At 46.2% G+C, this 12,495-nt stretch overlaps 1 protein-coding gene across 1 annotated transcript in view; it reads left to right on the top strand.

The window, feature by feature from the left end:
- LOC126274082 (microtubule-associated protein futsch) overlaps positions 1-12,495 on the top strand; it is a 255,151-nt gene that overhangs the window by 173,962 nt on the left and 68,694 nt on the right. Inside the window, exon 7 of the mRNA XM_049977084.1 lies at positions 10,409-10,664. Within this exon, the coding sequence (XP_049833041.1) occupies positions 10,409-10,664 (256 nt within the window). The remainder of the gene's footprint in view (positions 1-10,408; positions 10,665-12,495) is intronic.

A 12,495-nucleotide genomic window follows, 5' to 3' on the forward strand; every position in this document is an offset into this window, starting at 1 on the left:
CACTTTCTTACTGTGCTCTGTCCAATGACATTATCGTCATACTCCGTAAAAATATTTCTGATTGTCTATGCTGGTGTCACCCCTCTACTGAAGTCAAACAGAAGAATACATATGTCGGAAGTGTTCCTATTTCTCCACTTGGTACTCCATTTTCTAGCGTCCATAGCACATAGCAATAGTGAACTACAGATAAAAAATGACAGTCCATAAAGAAACTCATAGCAACCGGAATACCAACATGCAAAAAAAAAAAGCTACGAACTTATGCATCAACATAATAGCACAGTTATCTAGAGGAACCATCGTTGCCGGACGTAATGAGCTCTGGTAAGTGCTGATATGCTTCCTGCCTTGTTTTTCGCAACTGCTGAAAGTGCGTCGCCGTCGATTCACACTGAGTTGTGACTGAAGTGGCCTCTGAGACACTCAGTTGCATAAGACATGGGAAATTGATGGCCACGGAGACGCTCTAAACATTTGGTGGTGCTCTTCCATATAATTCCAGACACTTCTTTTTCCATACGCTCCTATAAAACTATCGTCATGTCCTATCGAACGTGAGATCTAAGTTGTATTGACAATAACATTGGCAAACAGGACTTCCACATGGATTATTGGTTGTTAAACACACCATGAAACATATGACGAATCCACAATGATATTGCTACCGGGTCGCTCTGTAAATGGCAATACAGATATTGTTCTCAGACGCTTCTCGCAGAACACGCTTAAAACAATCCATTCTGCGAAACAGAAGACATGGCTCGTCGGTGAAGGCTACGCGTTATCAACCAGCAGCAGTCTCATGTGGAAACTAGAGATCGAACGTAAGCCTTTACAGTATTTTAGAGCCCATGCATTAGAGGACAATTAAATAGGAAACTGCTGAACTGTGATTGGATGGCGCTTCTTACTAGAGTACTGTCCTAGCGGAACGAATTTTTCTGCCGCGAACATGATCAACAAACACACTTGCTTTTCTTCCCTGGTCACAGCTAGAATGTAAGGATGGAGTGATAGACCGATTGCTGAGTTGACAGGATAGAATTTGATTCTAACTACAACTTTTAACCAAATAACCTTTCCAGCTTTATTTGTAATAATTGTTAACAGCTTTAGATATGTACATAGCTGCAATCACATGTTACTATGGAAGCAACGGTGCTACCTTGATAAACGCAACAAAAATGCTAAGAAGCAGTGACGATTTGACGAGTTGATATTAATGGAAATACAAAGTTGTACTTTAGAGACCCTCTATTGGTATTGGAGTACCTGTCATAACAATCAATATGTAGATGCCTTAAAGAAACTTCTTAGAAGCCATAAGTCACGTGATGTATAATGAATAAATAGTCATATAAAAGGACTAAAACAGTATATTTTCGCTTTTCGTTCACTGTCGACGTGTGTACGATTTCTACACGTAGCAAAAAGTAATAACTTGAATTGTATGTTGTTCAGTTTGGTCCCAAATATATATCCATATGCCTGCTCAGTTCATCGCTGTAGGGTGGGTGCTGGAGAGAAACACTAATTAATCAATGTTTTTTATTATTAGAATTACTATGCCGTCCTGTATATTTCAGTTAAAACTGCATTGCGCTACTGGCCACACTTTCCGTATTACGATCTTCCTCCTATCTCCCACTTCGGAAGCAGCTGGTAGATTATTCCTCATTGTTGTTATTAGTGGAATATACTGTCCGCAGCTCGTGGTCTTGCGGTAGCGTTCCCGCTTCCCGCGCACAGCGTCACGGATTCGATTTCTGGCTGGGTTAAGGATTTTCTCTGCCTCGTAATGACTGGGTGTTGTGTGTTCTTCATCATCATTTCATTCATCATTAACTCGCAAATCGACGCAGTGGCATCAACTAAAAAGGACTTGCAATACGGCGGCCGAACTTCCCCGCATGGGGCCTCCCGGCCAACAATGCCCTACGATCATTTCATTTCAGTGGAATATACTGTAGAGGCGGGTTCACAAAGCTATTGGCACACTACAGTTGCAATGCAGTTGCATGTGTGGACTCTGTTTTAATGGTGCAACTTAGGAGACGCAATTTGCGCCATGCCACAAAAAGTTCATCTTGGTTTACTTTATTGTACCACTTTCTTTCCACTAGTTCTCCCTGGCGACTGTATTTCGAAACACAAGTATTCTGACGCAGTTATCGCGGAGTAATTTCAGCTGCACCCCTTTCACGCCCGTAATATTTGTAAACTAATGTAGCCAAAATCTTAAAAGATTTTTGGATGAATAAATACATGAACTTAATATGTAAGCAAAAAAGTAAGCTAGTTATTTCTGAGGCGAAGTCCTGTATAAATCGTGGATTATATGAAGCAAATAGTGTGATGTGGCAGCTATTAAATTAAAATTTATTTATTCGAAATCTCTACGTCAACGAAAATGATGTTATTGTTGTTGTGGTCTTCAGTCCTGAGACTGGTTTGATGCAGCTCTCCATGCTACTCTATCCTGTGCAAGCTTCTTCATCTCCCAATACTTACTGCAACCTACATCCTTCTGCATCTGCTTAGTGTATTCATCTCTTGGTCTCCCTCTACGATTTTTACCCTCCACGCTGCCCTCCAATACTAAATTTGTGATCCCTTGATGCCTCAGAAGAAGTCCTACCAACCGGTCCCTTCTTCTTCCCAAGTTGCGCCACAAACTCCTCTTCTCCCCAGTTCTACACTCCTGGAAATTGAAATAAGAACACCGTGAATTCATTGTCCCAGGAAGGGGAAACTTTATTGACACATTCCTGGGGTCAGATACATTATATGATCACACTAACAGAACCACAGGCACATAGACACAGGCAACAGAGCATGCACAACGTCGGCACTAGTACAGTGTATATCCACCTTTCGCAGCAATGCAGGCTGCTATTCTCCCATGGAGACGATCGTAGAGATGCTGGATGTAGTCCTGTGGAACGGCTTGCCATGCCATTTCCACCTGGCGCCTCAGTTGGACCAGCGTTCGTGCTGGACGTGCAGACCGCGTGAGACGACGCTTCATCCAGTCCCAAACATGCTCAATGGGGGACAGATCCGGAGATCTTGCTGCCAGGGTAGTTGACTTACACCTTCTAGAGCACGTTGGGTGGCACTGGATACATGCGGACGTGCATTGTCCTGTTGGAACAGCAAGTTCCATTGCCGGTCTAGGAATGGTAGAACGATGGGTTCGATGACGGTTTGGATGTACCGTGCACTATTCAGTGTCCCCTAGAAGATCACCAGAGGTGTACGGCCAGTGCAGGAGATCGCTCCCCACACCATGATGCCGGGTGTTGGTCCTGTGTGCCTCGGTCGTATGCAGTCCTCATTGTGGTGCTCACCTGCACGGCGCCAAACACGCATACGACCATCATTGGCACCAAGGCAGAAGCGACTCTCATCGCTGAAGACGACACGTCTCCATTCGTCCCTCCATTCACGCCTGTCGCGACACCACTGGAGGCGGGCTGCACGATGTTGGGGTGTGAGCGGAAGACGGCCTAACGGTGTGCGGGACCGTAGCCCAGCTTCATGGAGACGGTTGCGAACGGTCCTCGCCGATACCCCAGAAGCAACAGTGTCCCTAATTTGCTGGGAAGTGGCGGTGCGGTCCCCTACGGCACTGCGTAGGATCCTACGGTCTTGGCGTGCATCCGTGCGTCGCTGCGGTCCGGTCCCAGATCGACGGGCACGTGCACCTTCCGCCGACCACTGGCGACAACATCAATGTACTGTGGAGACCTCAAGCCCCACGTGTTGAGCAATTCGGCGGTACGTCCACCCGGCCTCCCACATGCCCACTATACGCCCTCGCTCAAAGTCCGTCAACTGCACATACGGTTCACGTCCACGCTGTCGCGGCATGCTACCAGTGTTAAAGACTGCGATGGACCTCCGTATGCCACGGCAACCTGGCTGACACTGACGGCGGCGGTGCACAAATGCTGCGCAGCTAACGCCATTCGACGGCCAACACCGCGGTTCCTGGTGTGTCCGCTGTGCCGTGCGTGTGATCATTGCTTGTACAGCCCTCTTGCAGTGTCCGGAGCAAGTATGGTGGGTCTGACACACCGGTGTCAATGTGCTCTTTTTTTCCATTTCCAGGAGTGTATTCACCATCTCCTCACTCGTTATGTGATCTAACCATCTAATCTTCAGCATTCTTCTGTGGCACCACATTTCGAAAGCTTCTATTCTCTTCTTGTCTAAACTATTTATCGTCCACGTTTCACTTCCATACATGGCTACACTCCATACAAATACTTTCAGAAACGACTACCTGACATTTAAATCTATACTCATTGTTATCAAATTTCTCTTCTTCAGAAACGCTTCCCTTGCTATTGCCAGTCTACATTTTATATCCTCTCTACTTCGATCATCATCAGTTATTTTGCTCCACAAATAGCAAAACTCCTTTACTATTTTAAGTGTGTCATTTCCTAATCTAATTCCCTCCGCATCACCCGACTTAATTCGACTACATTCCATTATCTTCTTTTTGCTTTTGTTGATGTTCATCTTATATCCTCCTTTCAAGACAATGTCCATTCCGTTCAACTGCTCTTCCAAGTCCTTTGCTGTCTCTGACAGAATTACAATATCATCGGCAAACCTCAAAGTTTTTATTTCTTCTCCATGGATTTGATACCTACTCCGAATTTTTCTTTTCTTTTCTTTCCTTTACTTCTTGCTCAATATATATATTGAATAACATAGGGGAGAGGCTACAACCCTGTCTCACTCCCCTCCCAACCACTGCTTCCCTTTCATGTCCCTCGACTCTTATAACTGCCATCTGGTTTCTATACAAATTGTAAATAGCCTTTCGCTCCCTGTATTTTACCCCTACTACCTTTAGAATTTGGAAGAGAATATTCCAGTCAACATTGTCAAAAGATTTCTCTAAGTCTACAAATGCTACAAATGTAGGTTTGCCTTTCCTTAATCTTTCTTCTAAGATAAGTCGTAAGGTCAGTATTGCCTCACGTGTTCCAATATTTCTACGGAATCCAAACTGATCTTCCCCAAGGTCGGCTTCTACTAGTTTTTCCATTCGTCTATAAAGAATTCGCGTTAGTATTTTGCAGCTGTGGGTTATTAAACTGATTGTTCGGTAATTTTCACATGTCAACACCTTCTTTCTTTGGGATTGGAATTATTATATTCTTCTTGAAGTCTGAGGGTATTTCGCCTGTCTCATACATCTTGCTCATCAGATGGTAGAGTTTGGTCAGGACTGGCTCTCCCAAAGCCGTCAGTAGTTCTAATGGAATGTTGTCTACTCCCAGGGCCTTGTTTCGAGTCAGGCCTTCAGTGCTCTGTCAAACTCTTCACGCAGTATTGTATCTCCCATTTTGTCTTCATCTACATTTTCTTCCATTTCCAGAATATTATCCTCAAATACGTCGCCCTTCCTCCTTTCTGCTTTCTTCCACCTTTCTGCTTTCCCTTCTTTGCTTAGAACTGGATTTCCATCTGAGCTCTTGATGTTCATACAAGTGGTTCTCTCCTTAATTTTCCTGTAGGTAGTATCTATCTTACCCCTAGTGAGATAAGCCTCTACACCCTCACATTTGTCCTCTAGCCATCCCTGCTTAGCCATTTTGGACTTCCTGTCGATCTCATTTTTAACACGTTTGTATTCCTTTATGCCTGCTTCATTTACTGCATTTTTATATTTTCTTCTTTCATCAATTAAATTCAACATTTCTTCTGTTACTCAAGGATTTCTACTAGCCCTCGTCTTTTTACCTACTTGATACTCTGCTGCCTTCAATACTTCATCCCTCAGAGCTACCCATTCTTCTTCTATTGTATTTCTTTCCCCATTTGTGACAATTGTTTCCTTATGCTCTCCCTGAAACTCTGTACAACCTCTTGTTTAATCAGTTTGTTCAGATCCCATCTTCTTAAATTGCCACCTTTTTGCAGTTTCTTCAGTTTTAATCTACAGTTCATAACCAATAGATTGTGGTTAGAGTCCACATCTGCCCCTGGAAATGTCTTACAATTTAACACCTGGTTCCTAAATCTCTGTCTTGCCATAAAATAATCTGTCTGATACCTTCTAGTATTTCCAGGATTCTTCCATGTGTACAGCCTTCTTTTATGATTCTTGCACCAAATGTTAGCTATGATTAAGTTATGCTCTGTGCAAAATTCTACCAGACGGGTTCCTCTTTCATTTCTTTCCGCCAATCCATATTCACCTATGTTTCCTTCTCTCCCTTTTCCTACTCTCGAATTCAGTCACCCATGTCTATTAAATTTTCGTCTCCCTTCACTACCTGAATAATTTCTTTTATCTCATCATACATTTCATCAATATCTTCATTATCTGCAGAGCTAGTTGGCATATAAACTTGCACTACTGTACTACTGTAGTAGGTGTGGGCTTCGTGTCTATCTTAGTCACAATAATGCGTTCACTATGCTGTTCGTAGTAGCTTACCCGCACTCCCATTTTTTATTCATTATTAAACCTACTCCTGCATTACCCCTATTTGATTTTGTATTTATAACCCTGTATTCACCTGACCAAAAATCTTGTTCCTCCTGCCACCGAACTTCACTAATTCCCACTATATCTAACTTTAACCTATCCATTTCCCTTTTTAAGTTTTCTAACCTACCTGCCCGATAGAGGGATCTGACATTCTACGGTCCGATCCGCAGAATTCTGATAACGACGTCCTCTTGAGTAGTCCCCGCCCGGAGACCCGAATGGGGGACTATTTTACCTCCGGAATATTTTACCCAAGAGGACGCCATCATCATTTAACCATACAGTAAAGCTGCATGCCCTCGGGAAAAATTACGGCTGTAGTTTCCCCTTGCTTTCAGCGGTTCGCAGTACCAGCACAGCAAGGCCGTTTTGGTTAGTGTTACAAGGCCAGATCAGTCAATCATCCAGACTGTTGCCCCTGCAACTACTGAAAAGGCTTCTGCCCGTCTTCAGGAACCACACGTTTATCTGCCCTCTCAACAGATACCGCTCCGTTGTGGTTGCACCTACGGTACGGCCATCTGTATCGCTGAGGCACGCAAGCCTCCCCACCAACGGCAAGGTCCATGATAAGATTCTAAAATCTTGGAAGACTGGTTTGTCTGTAGATTATATTTACAAACCAGCTGTTGGTTATTTTACCTTAGAAGACAGCGTTTTTCGCCTCCATCTGTTATTTCTTTTATAAATGTGTTTGTGACCCCCGATTTATCCCTGAATGCCATAACCTACACTATAACATTGATATCCGCTTATACGATTTCATTTGACGCTGTGCAACTACATAGAATTTGTGGCGTCCTGTGTGAACGGCAGCTCACGGTGCCACTACAGAATGAAATAACTATGATACTCCCATTGTTAACGGTCGGACCTTTTTCTTTATGGTTCAAACTGTTGTTGCGTTTATGACCTCCAGCAAGAGCGTATCCAATAGGGCAGGAGCATAGCTGCGCCCCTCACTCATCTCCTCCTCTACCTCCCCTAAAAAAAATCGCAAATTGAACTCGCATCCTGTCCTGTCAAATAGAGAAATGAAGCAGTTCAGTATGTATTTAAAGAAAGACGGAAAATGTATTAGATACTGACGAGTGGGAAGTCTACCCAGAGCCATTTGTCGTGAAATCTCAGAATTACTTCGGCATTCATAATTCATAGGAAAAGTAACCATGAGTTGCCGCTCCCTTCTCCTTATTATCTCATATGCTGGGTACGCTCTCGATCTCTATACCCCAATTAATGTCTTGTCATTTGGGGGTACAGTGTTGCCACATAGGCTGCCACCTACCTCTCCGTTATAGGTGACCCACAAATACAGAGGGTCACTTGAGAAATCCTGTTAATGTGTAACGTGGAACGATGTTGGAAGTGGCCGCTGCGAGGTATGGCGGAATGCGAGATTCTTTGTCGACAGTTGATTTTAAGTGACCAATGACTAAACTGTGGCATATGGCCCATTTTGTAGCCCCGAATTTAAACTAACGGTGCTAAGCTAACCACAGCCTCGTGATGTACAAAGTTTCCGAGAAAGCAGCCGTCAACAGTCTGCTGCAGAACTGAAATCGCGATCTGTTTGCTAACATCTACGAGCAAACTCAAGTCGGGAAAAATTCTGTTTCTGCGCTAAAAGCAAATAGTAATTTCTCGCTATAATTTATTACCTTAAACTATCCTCACATTGGCTACACGAGTTGCTACGTTACTGACCGATTAGTAGTCCGTGTTGGCGCTCGGTTGCAGATTGTAGGCGACACAGGCAGATTCCAAACAAAAAAGAATGATAGGAAGAAAAATAATAGCAAATAAGGAAGTCAATATGATGACGAGATTGTCACAGGGAAGCATCAGAAATAAAAAAATCTCATGTATGAATGCATGCTTACGCGGCGATATCCATTAATAAAACATTCTCGGGTTTCAATCCGCGTCAAGTGGTTTACTGCCCACGAGCTTTCGACAGAGATCTCCTCTGCCATTGTCAAGTGGATGACTGTCGTGTGGTTGTCATTGCCGCGCTTATATAGCCGCGCCGTCGCTCGTGACGTCACTAGTTCTCGGCCCCGCACCATATATGGTAATGTTTTGGCCGCGCGACCGCCGGGCCCCTTCTTCAATTCCCTCAATACCGGATCGCTCGCTGTACTCAGCTGCAATCCACCGTCTCTATTGAAGGTGTTGTCAGAAATTCTAATTTGAATGGGCTCGTTTATCGCGCTATCCCAGAAGCCATTAATCCGTTTAATAATAGACGTCCCATCGAATGCAATGGGTGTCCGTTTTCCATAGCATGTTCTGCTACAGCAGGCGGTAACACCGTTCATGTTCTATGCGAACATGAACACTGTTCAATAGTGTGAACAGTACGGCTGACAAAGAACTGCCCGCATCCACACAGTATCTTGTAAATTCCTGGCGTTCTGAGGCCTACATCGTCTTTCACAGTTTTCTTTAGTTGTCGGAGGCCTGAAGATTGTGTCTATTTTATGCCTGTTCAGGAGCCGGCTAATCTTCCGTGTTGTCGAACCACAAAATGGTAAGAAGGCAACCTGTTTAGTGTTTTCTTCAGAGGTCTTCTTTCTTTGAGGCTTGGATGACACTGCTTGTGAGATCTATTTATTGTTGTAATAGTTTTCCTTAAAAACTTAGCGTAAGTGGTTCAATTGTCTCGGCAAGTTTTCAACGTCTGAGACGGTTTCAGCTCGATGTGATAAGGTCCTCAGAACTGACTGTTTCTGTGCTCGGTGATGGAAGCTGGTGGCGTGCAGATGCCGATCCGTGCGAGTGAGCTTGCGGTAAACGCTATGACCTAGCGACCCATTGGGTTTACGGCGGACAAGCACGTCGAAGAACGGCAGGGAACCCTCCTTCTCTATTTCCATAGTGAAGTTGATGTGGTCGTGGATGCTGTTGAGGTACTCCACGAACTCTTCTAGCTTTTCTTGTCCATGTGGCCAAGTGACGAATGGCAGAGGAGACCTCTGCCGAAAGCTCGTGGGCAGTAAACCACTTGACGCGGTTTCAAACTCGACAATATTTTATTAAAAAATTACATTTCAGCCAGTTAATTAAATAAAAGTAATAATCATACTCTTTTGATTTGATTTAGAAATTAAAAAAGTACTATATTTGAGGAGATTCGAACCTATGAAGTATAGATCAGCTTTCTGTGGTAACCATTACGTTATGATGATGATGTCTGATTTGTGGGGCGCTCAACTGCGCGGTTATCAGCGCCCCTACAAATTCCTAACCTTTTCTCAGTCCAATCTTGCTACGTGCGTGAATGACGATGAAATCTCATCTCGAGGTAGGTGCAAATCCGTGACCCCGCCAGGAATATTCCCCGGGACCCCGTGCTCAGGAAGCGACAACGCGACCGTGAGACCACGAGCTCCACCGTACTGTGTTAGGTAGTTATATTTACGGATGTCGCTACGATGAATTGCAGCTTTCAGGAACTCGGGTTCAAGCAATGTCGTGCAAAAATATAAGTCCATCTCCGTGACTATGATAACTGTATGTATGACACCGAATCACGTCTCGCACAGAAGGATCCAGGAGTGTTTGGTTAGTACTTCGTATGAAACGTGTGTATTTCTGTTTCATTTGCATCGCTGGTGTGTGTGTGTGTGTGTGTGTGTGTGTGTGTGTGTGTGTGTGTGTGTGTGTGAGGAAATCAGAAGTGGCAGACCTATGATTCGGGGGGTTGAAACACACAAAGAAAGCAGGACAAGGAATTGGAAGTGAACTGACCAATTGTTGGGGCTGTTTGGCAACGACGAAAGATTTCTGCGTGGCGTTGAGCGCTCTGATTGGAGAGATTACGGCGTAAAGTAAGGACTCTAGTGCAGACGACCCTCCCTGAATGACCTGCGCGCACGCCCACAGCACGCTGGGACCATCGCGGCCGCCGCGGCGGACCCGCTTGCTGCAGCAGCAGCAGCAGTACGTGGAGATCGACGAGGCGGCGAGCAAGTCTCTCGAGGGCGGCGAGGAGGAGGCCGCGTCGGTGGAGGGCGGCGTGGCCGGCGCGAGCAGCGCGCTGCAGGCGGGCGACGTCGTCGAGCGCATGAAGGGGCGCCCGCTGCCGCCGCCGCCCAGGCCGCCCCGCAAGCAGCGCGACGCCCGCGAGGACGCCCAGGAGGTGGGTAGCACAGCCTAGCGCTGTGTGTACGCAGCCTGTTCAGAGAAAAATCACGTTTTTTTTAAAGCTAGGGGCGTCTGTATGCGACTGAACAAATATTGCATTTTTCAGTTGCAGACAGGTGGTCCTAACCTGATGTTTTGGTCTTCAGTCAGAAGACAGATTTTATGCAGCTCTCAATCCTACTCTATCCTATCCAAAACTCTTCATTTCCGAGTAACTGCTGCAACTTACATCCTTCTGATTCTGCTTACTGTATTCATCTCTTGGCCTCCCTCTGCTATTTTTACCTCCCACGCTTCCCTCCAGTACTAAATTGGCGATCCCTTGATGTCTCAGCATGTGTCTGCCAACCGATGCCTTCAAGTTGTGCCACAAATTTCTTTTCTCCCAAATTCTATTGAGTACCTCCTCATTAATTACAGAATTCTTCTGTAGCTTCTGTCCTCTTCTTATCTAATCTGTTTATCACCCATATTTCACTTCCACACATGGTTACATTCTAGACAAATACCATCAGGAAAGACTACCTAACACTGATATATATACACTCCTGGAAATTGAAATGAGAACACCGTGAATTCATTGTCCCAGGAAGGGGAAACTTTATTGACACATTCCTGGGGTCAGATACATCACATGATCACACTGACAGAACCACAGGCACATAGACACAGGCAACAGACCATGCACAATGTCGGCACTAGTACAGTGTATATCCACCTTTCGCAGCAATGCAGGCTGCTGTTCTCCCATGGAGACGATCGTAGAGATGCTGGATGTAGTCCTGTGGAACGGCTTGCCATGCCATTTCCACCTGGCGCCTCAGTTGGACCAGCGTTCGTGCTGGACGTGCAGACCGCGTGAGACGACGCTTCATCCAGTCCCAAACATGCTCAATGGGGGACAGATCCGAAGATCTTGCTGGCCAGGGTAGTTGACTTACACCTTCTAGAGCACGTTGGGTGGCACGGGATACATGCGGACGTGCATTGTCCTGTTGGAACAGCAAGTTCCCTTGCCAGTCTAGGAATGGTAGAACGATGGGTTCGATGGCGGTTTGGATGTACCGTGCACAATTCAGTGTCCCCTCGACAATCACCAGAGGTGTACGGCCAGTGTAGGAGATCGCTCCCCACACCATGATGCCGGGTGTTGTCCCTGTGTGCCTCGGTCGTATGCAGTCCTGATTGTGGCGCTCACCTGCACGGCGCCAAACACGCATACGACCATCATTGGCACCAAGGCAGAAGCGACTCTCATCGCTGAAGACGACACGTCTCCATTCGTCCCTCCATTCACGCCTGTCGCGACACCACTGGAGGCGGGCTGCACGATGTTGGGGCGTGAGCGGAAGACGGCCTAACGGTGTGCGGGACCGTAGCCCAGTTTCATGGAGACGGTTGCGAACGGTCCTCGCAGATACCCCAGGAGCAACAGTGTCCCTAATTTGCTGGGAAGTGGCGGTTCGGTCCCCTACGGCACTGCGTAGGATCCTACGGTCTTGGCGTGCATCCGTGCGTCGCTGCGGTCCGGTCCCAGGTCGACGGGCACGTGCACCTTCCGCCGAACACTGGCGACAACATCGATGTACTGTGGAGACCTCAGGCCCCACGTGTTGAGCAATTCAGCGGTACGTCCACCCGGCCTCCCGCATGCCCACTATACGCCCTCGCTCAAAGTCCGTCAACTGCACATACGGTTCACGTCCACGCTGTCGCGGCATGCTACCAGTGTTAAAGACTGCGATGGAGCTCCGTATACCACGGCAAACTGGCTGACACTGACTGGCGGCGTTGCACAAATGCTGCGCAGCTAGCGCCATTCGACG

The sequence above is a fragment of the Schistocerca gregaria genome, chromosome 1 (genome assembly GCF_023897955.1).
Source record: "Schistocerca gregaria isolate iqSchGreg1 chromosome 1, iqSchGreg1.2, whole genome shotgun sequence".
Taxonomy (NCBI): domain Eukaryota; kingdom Metazoa; phylum Arthropoda; class Insecta; order Orthoptera; family Acrididae; genus Schistocerca; species Schistocerca gregaria.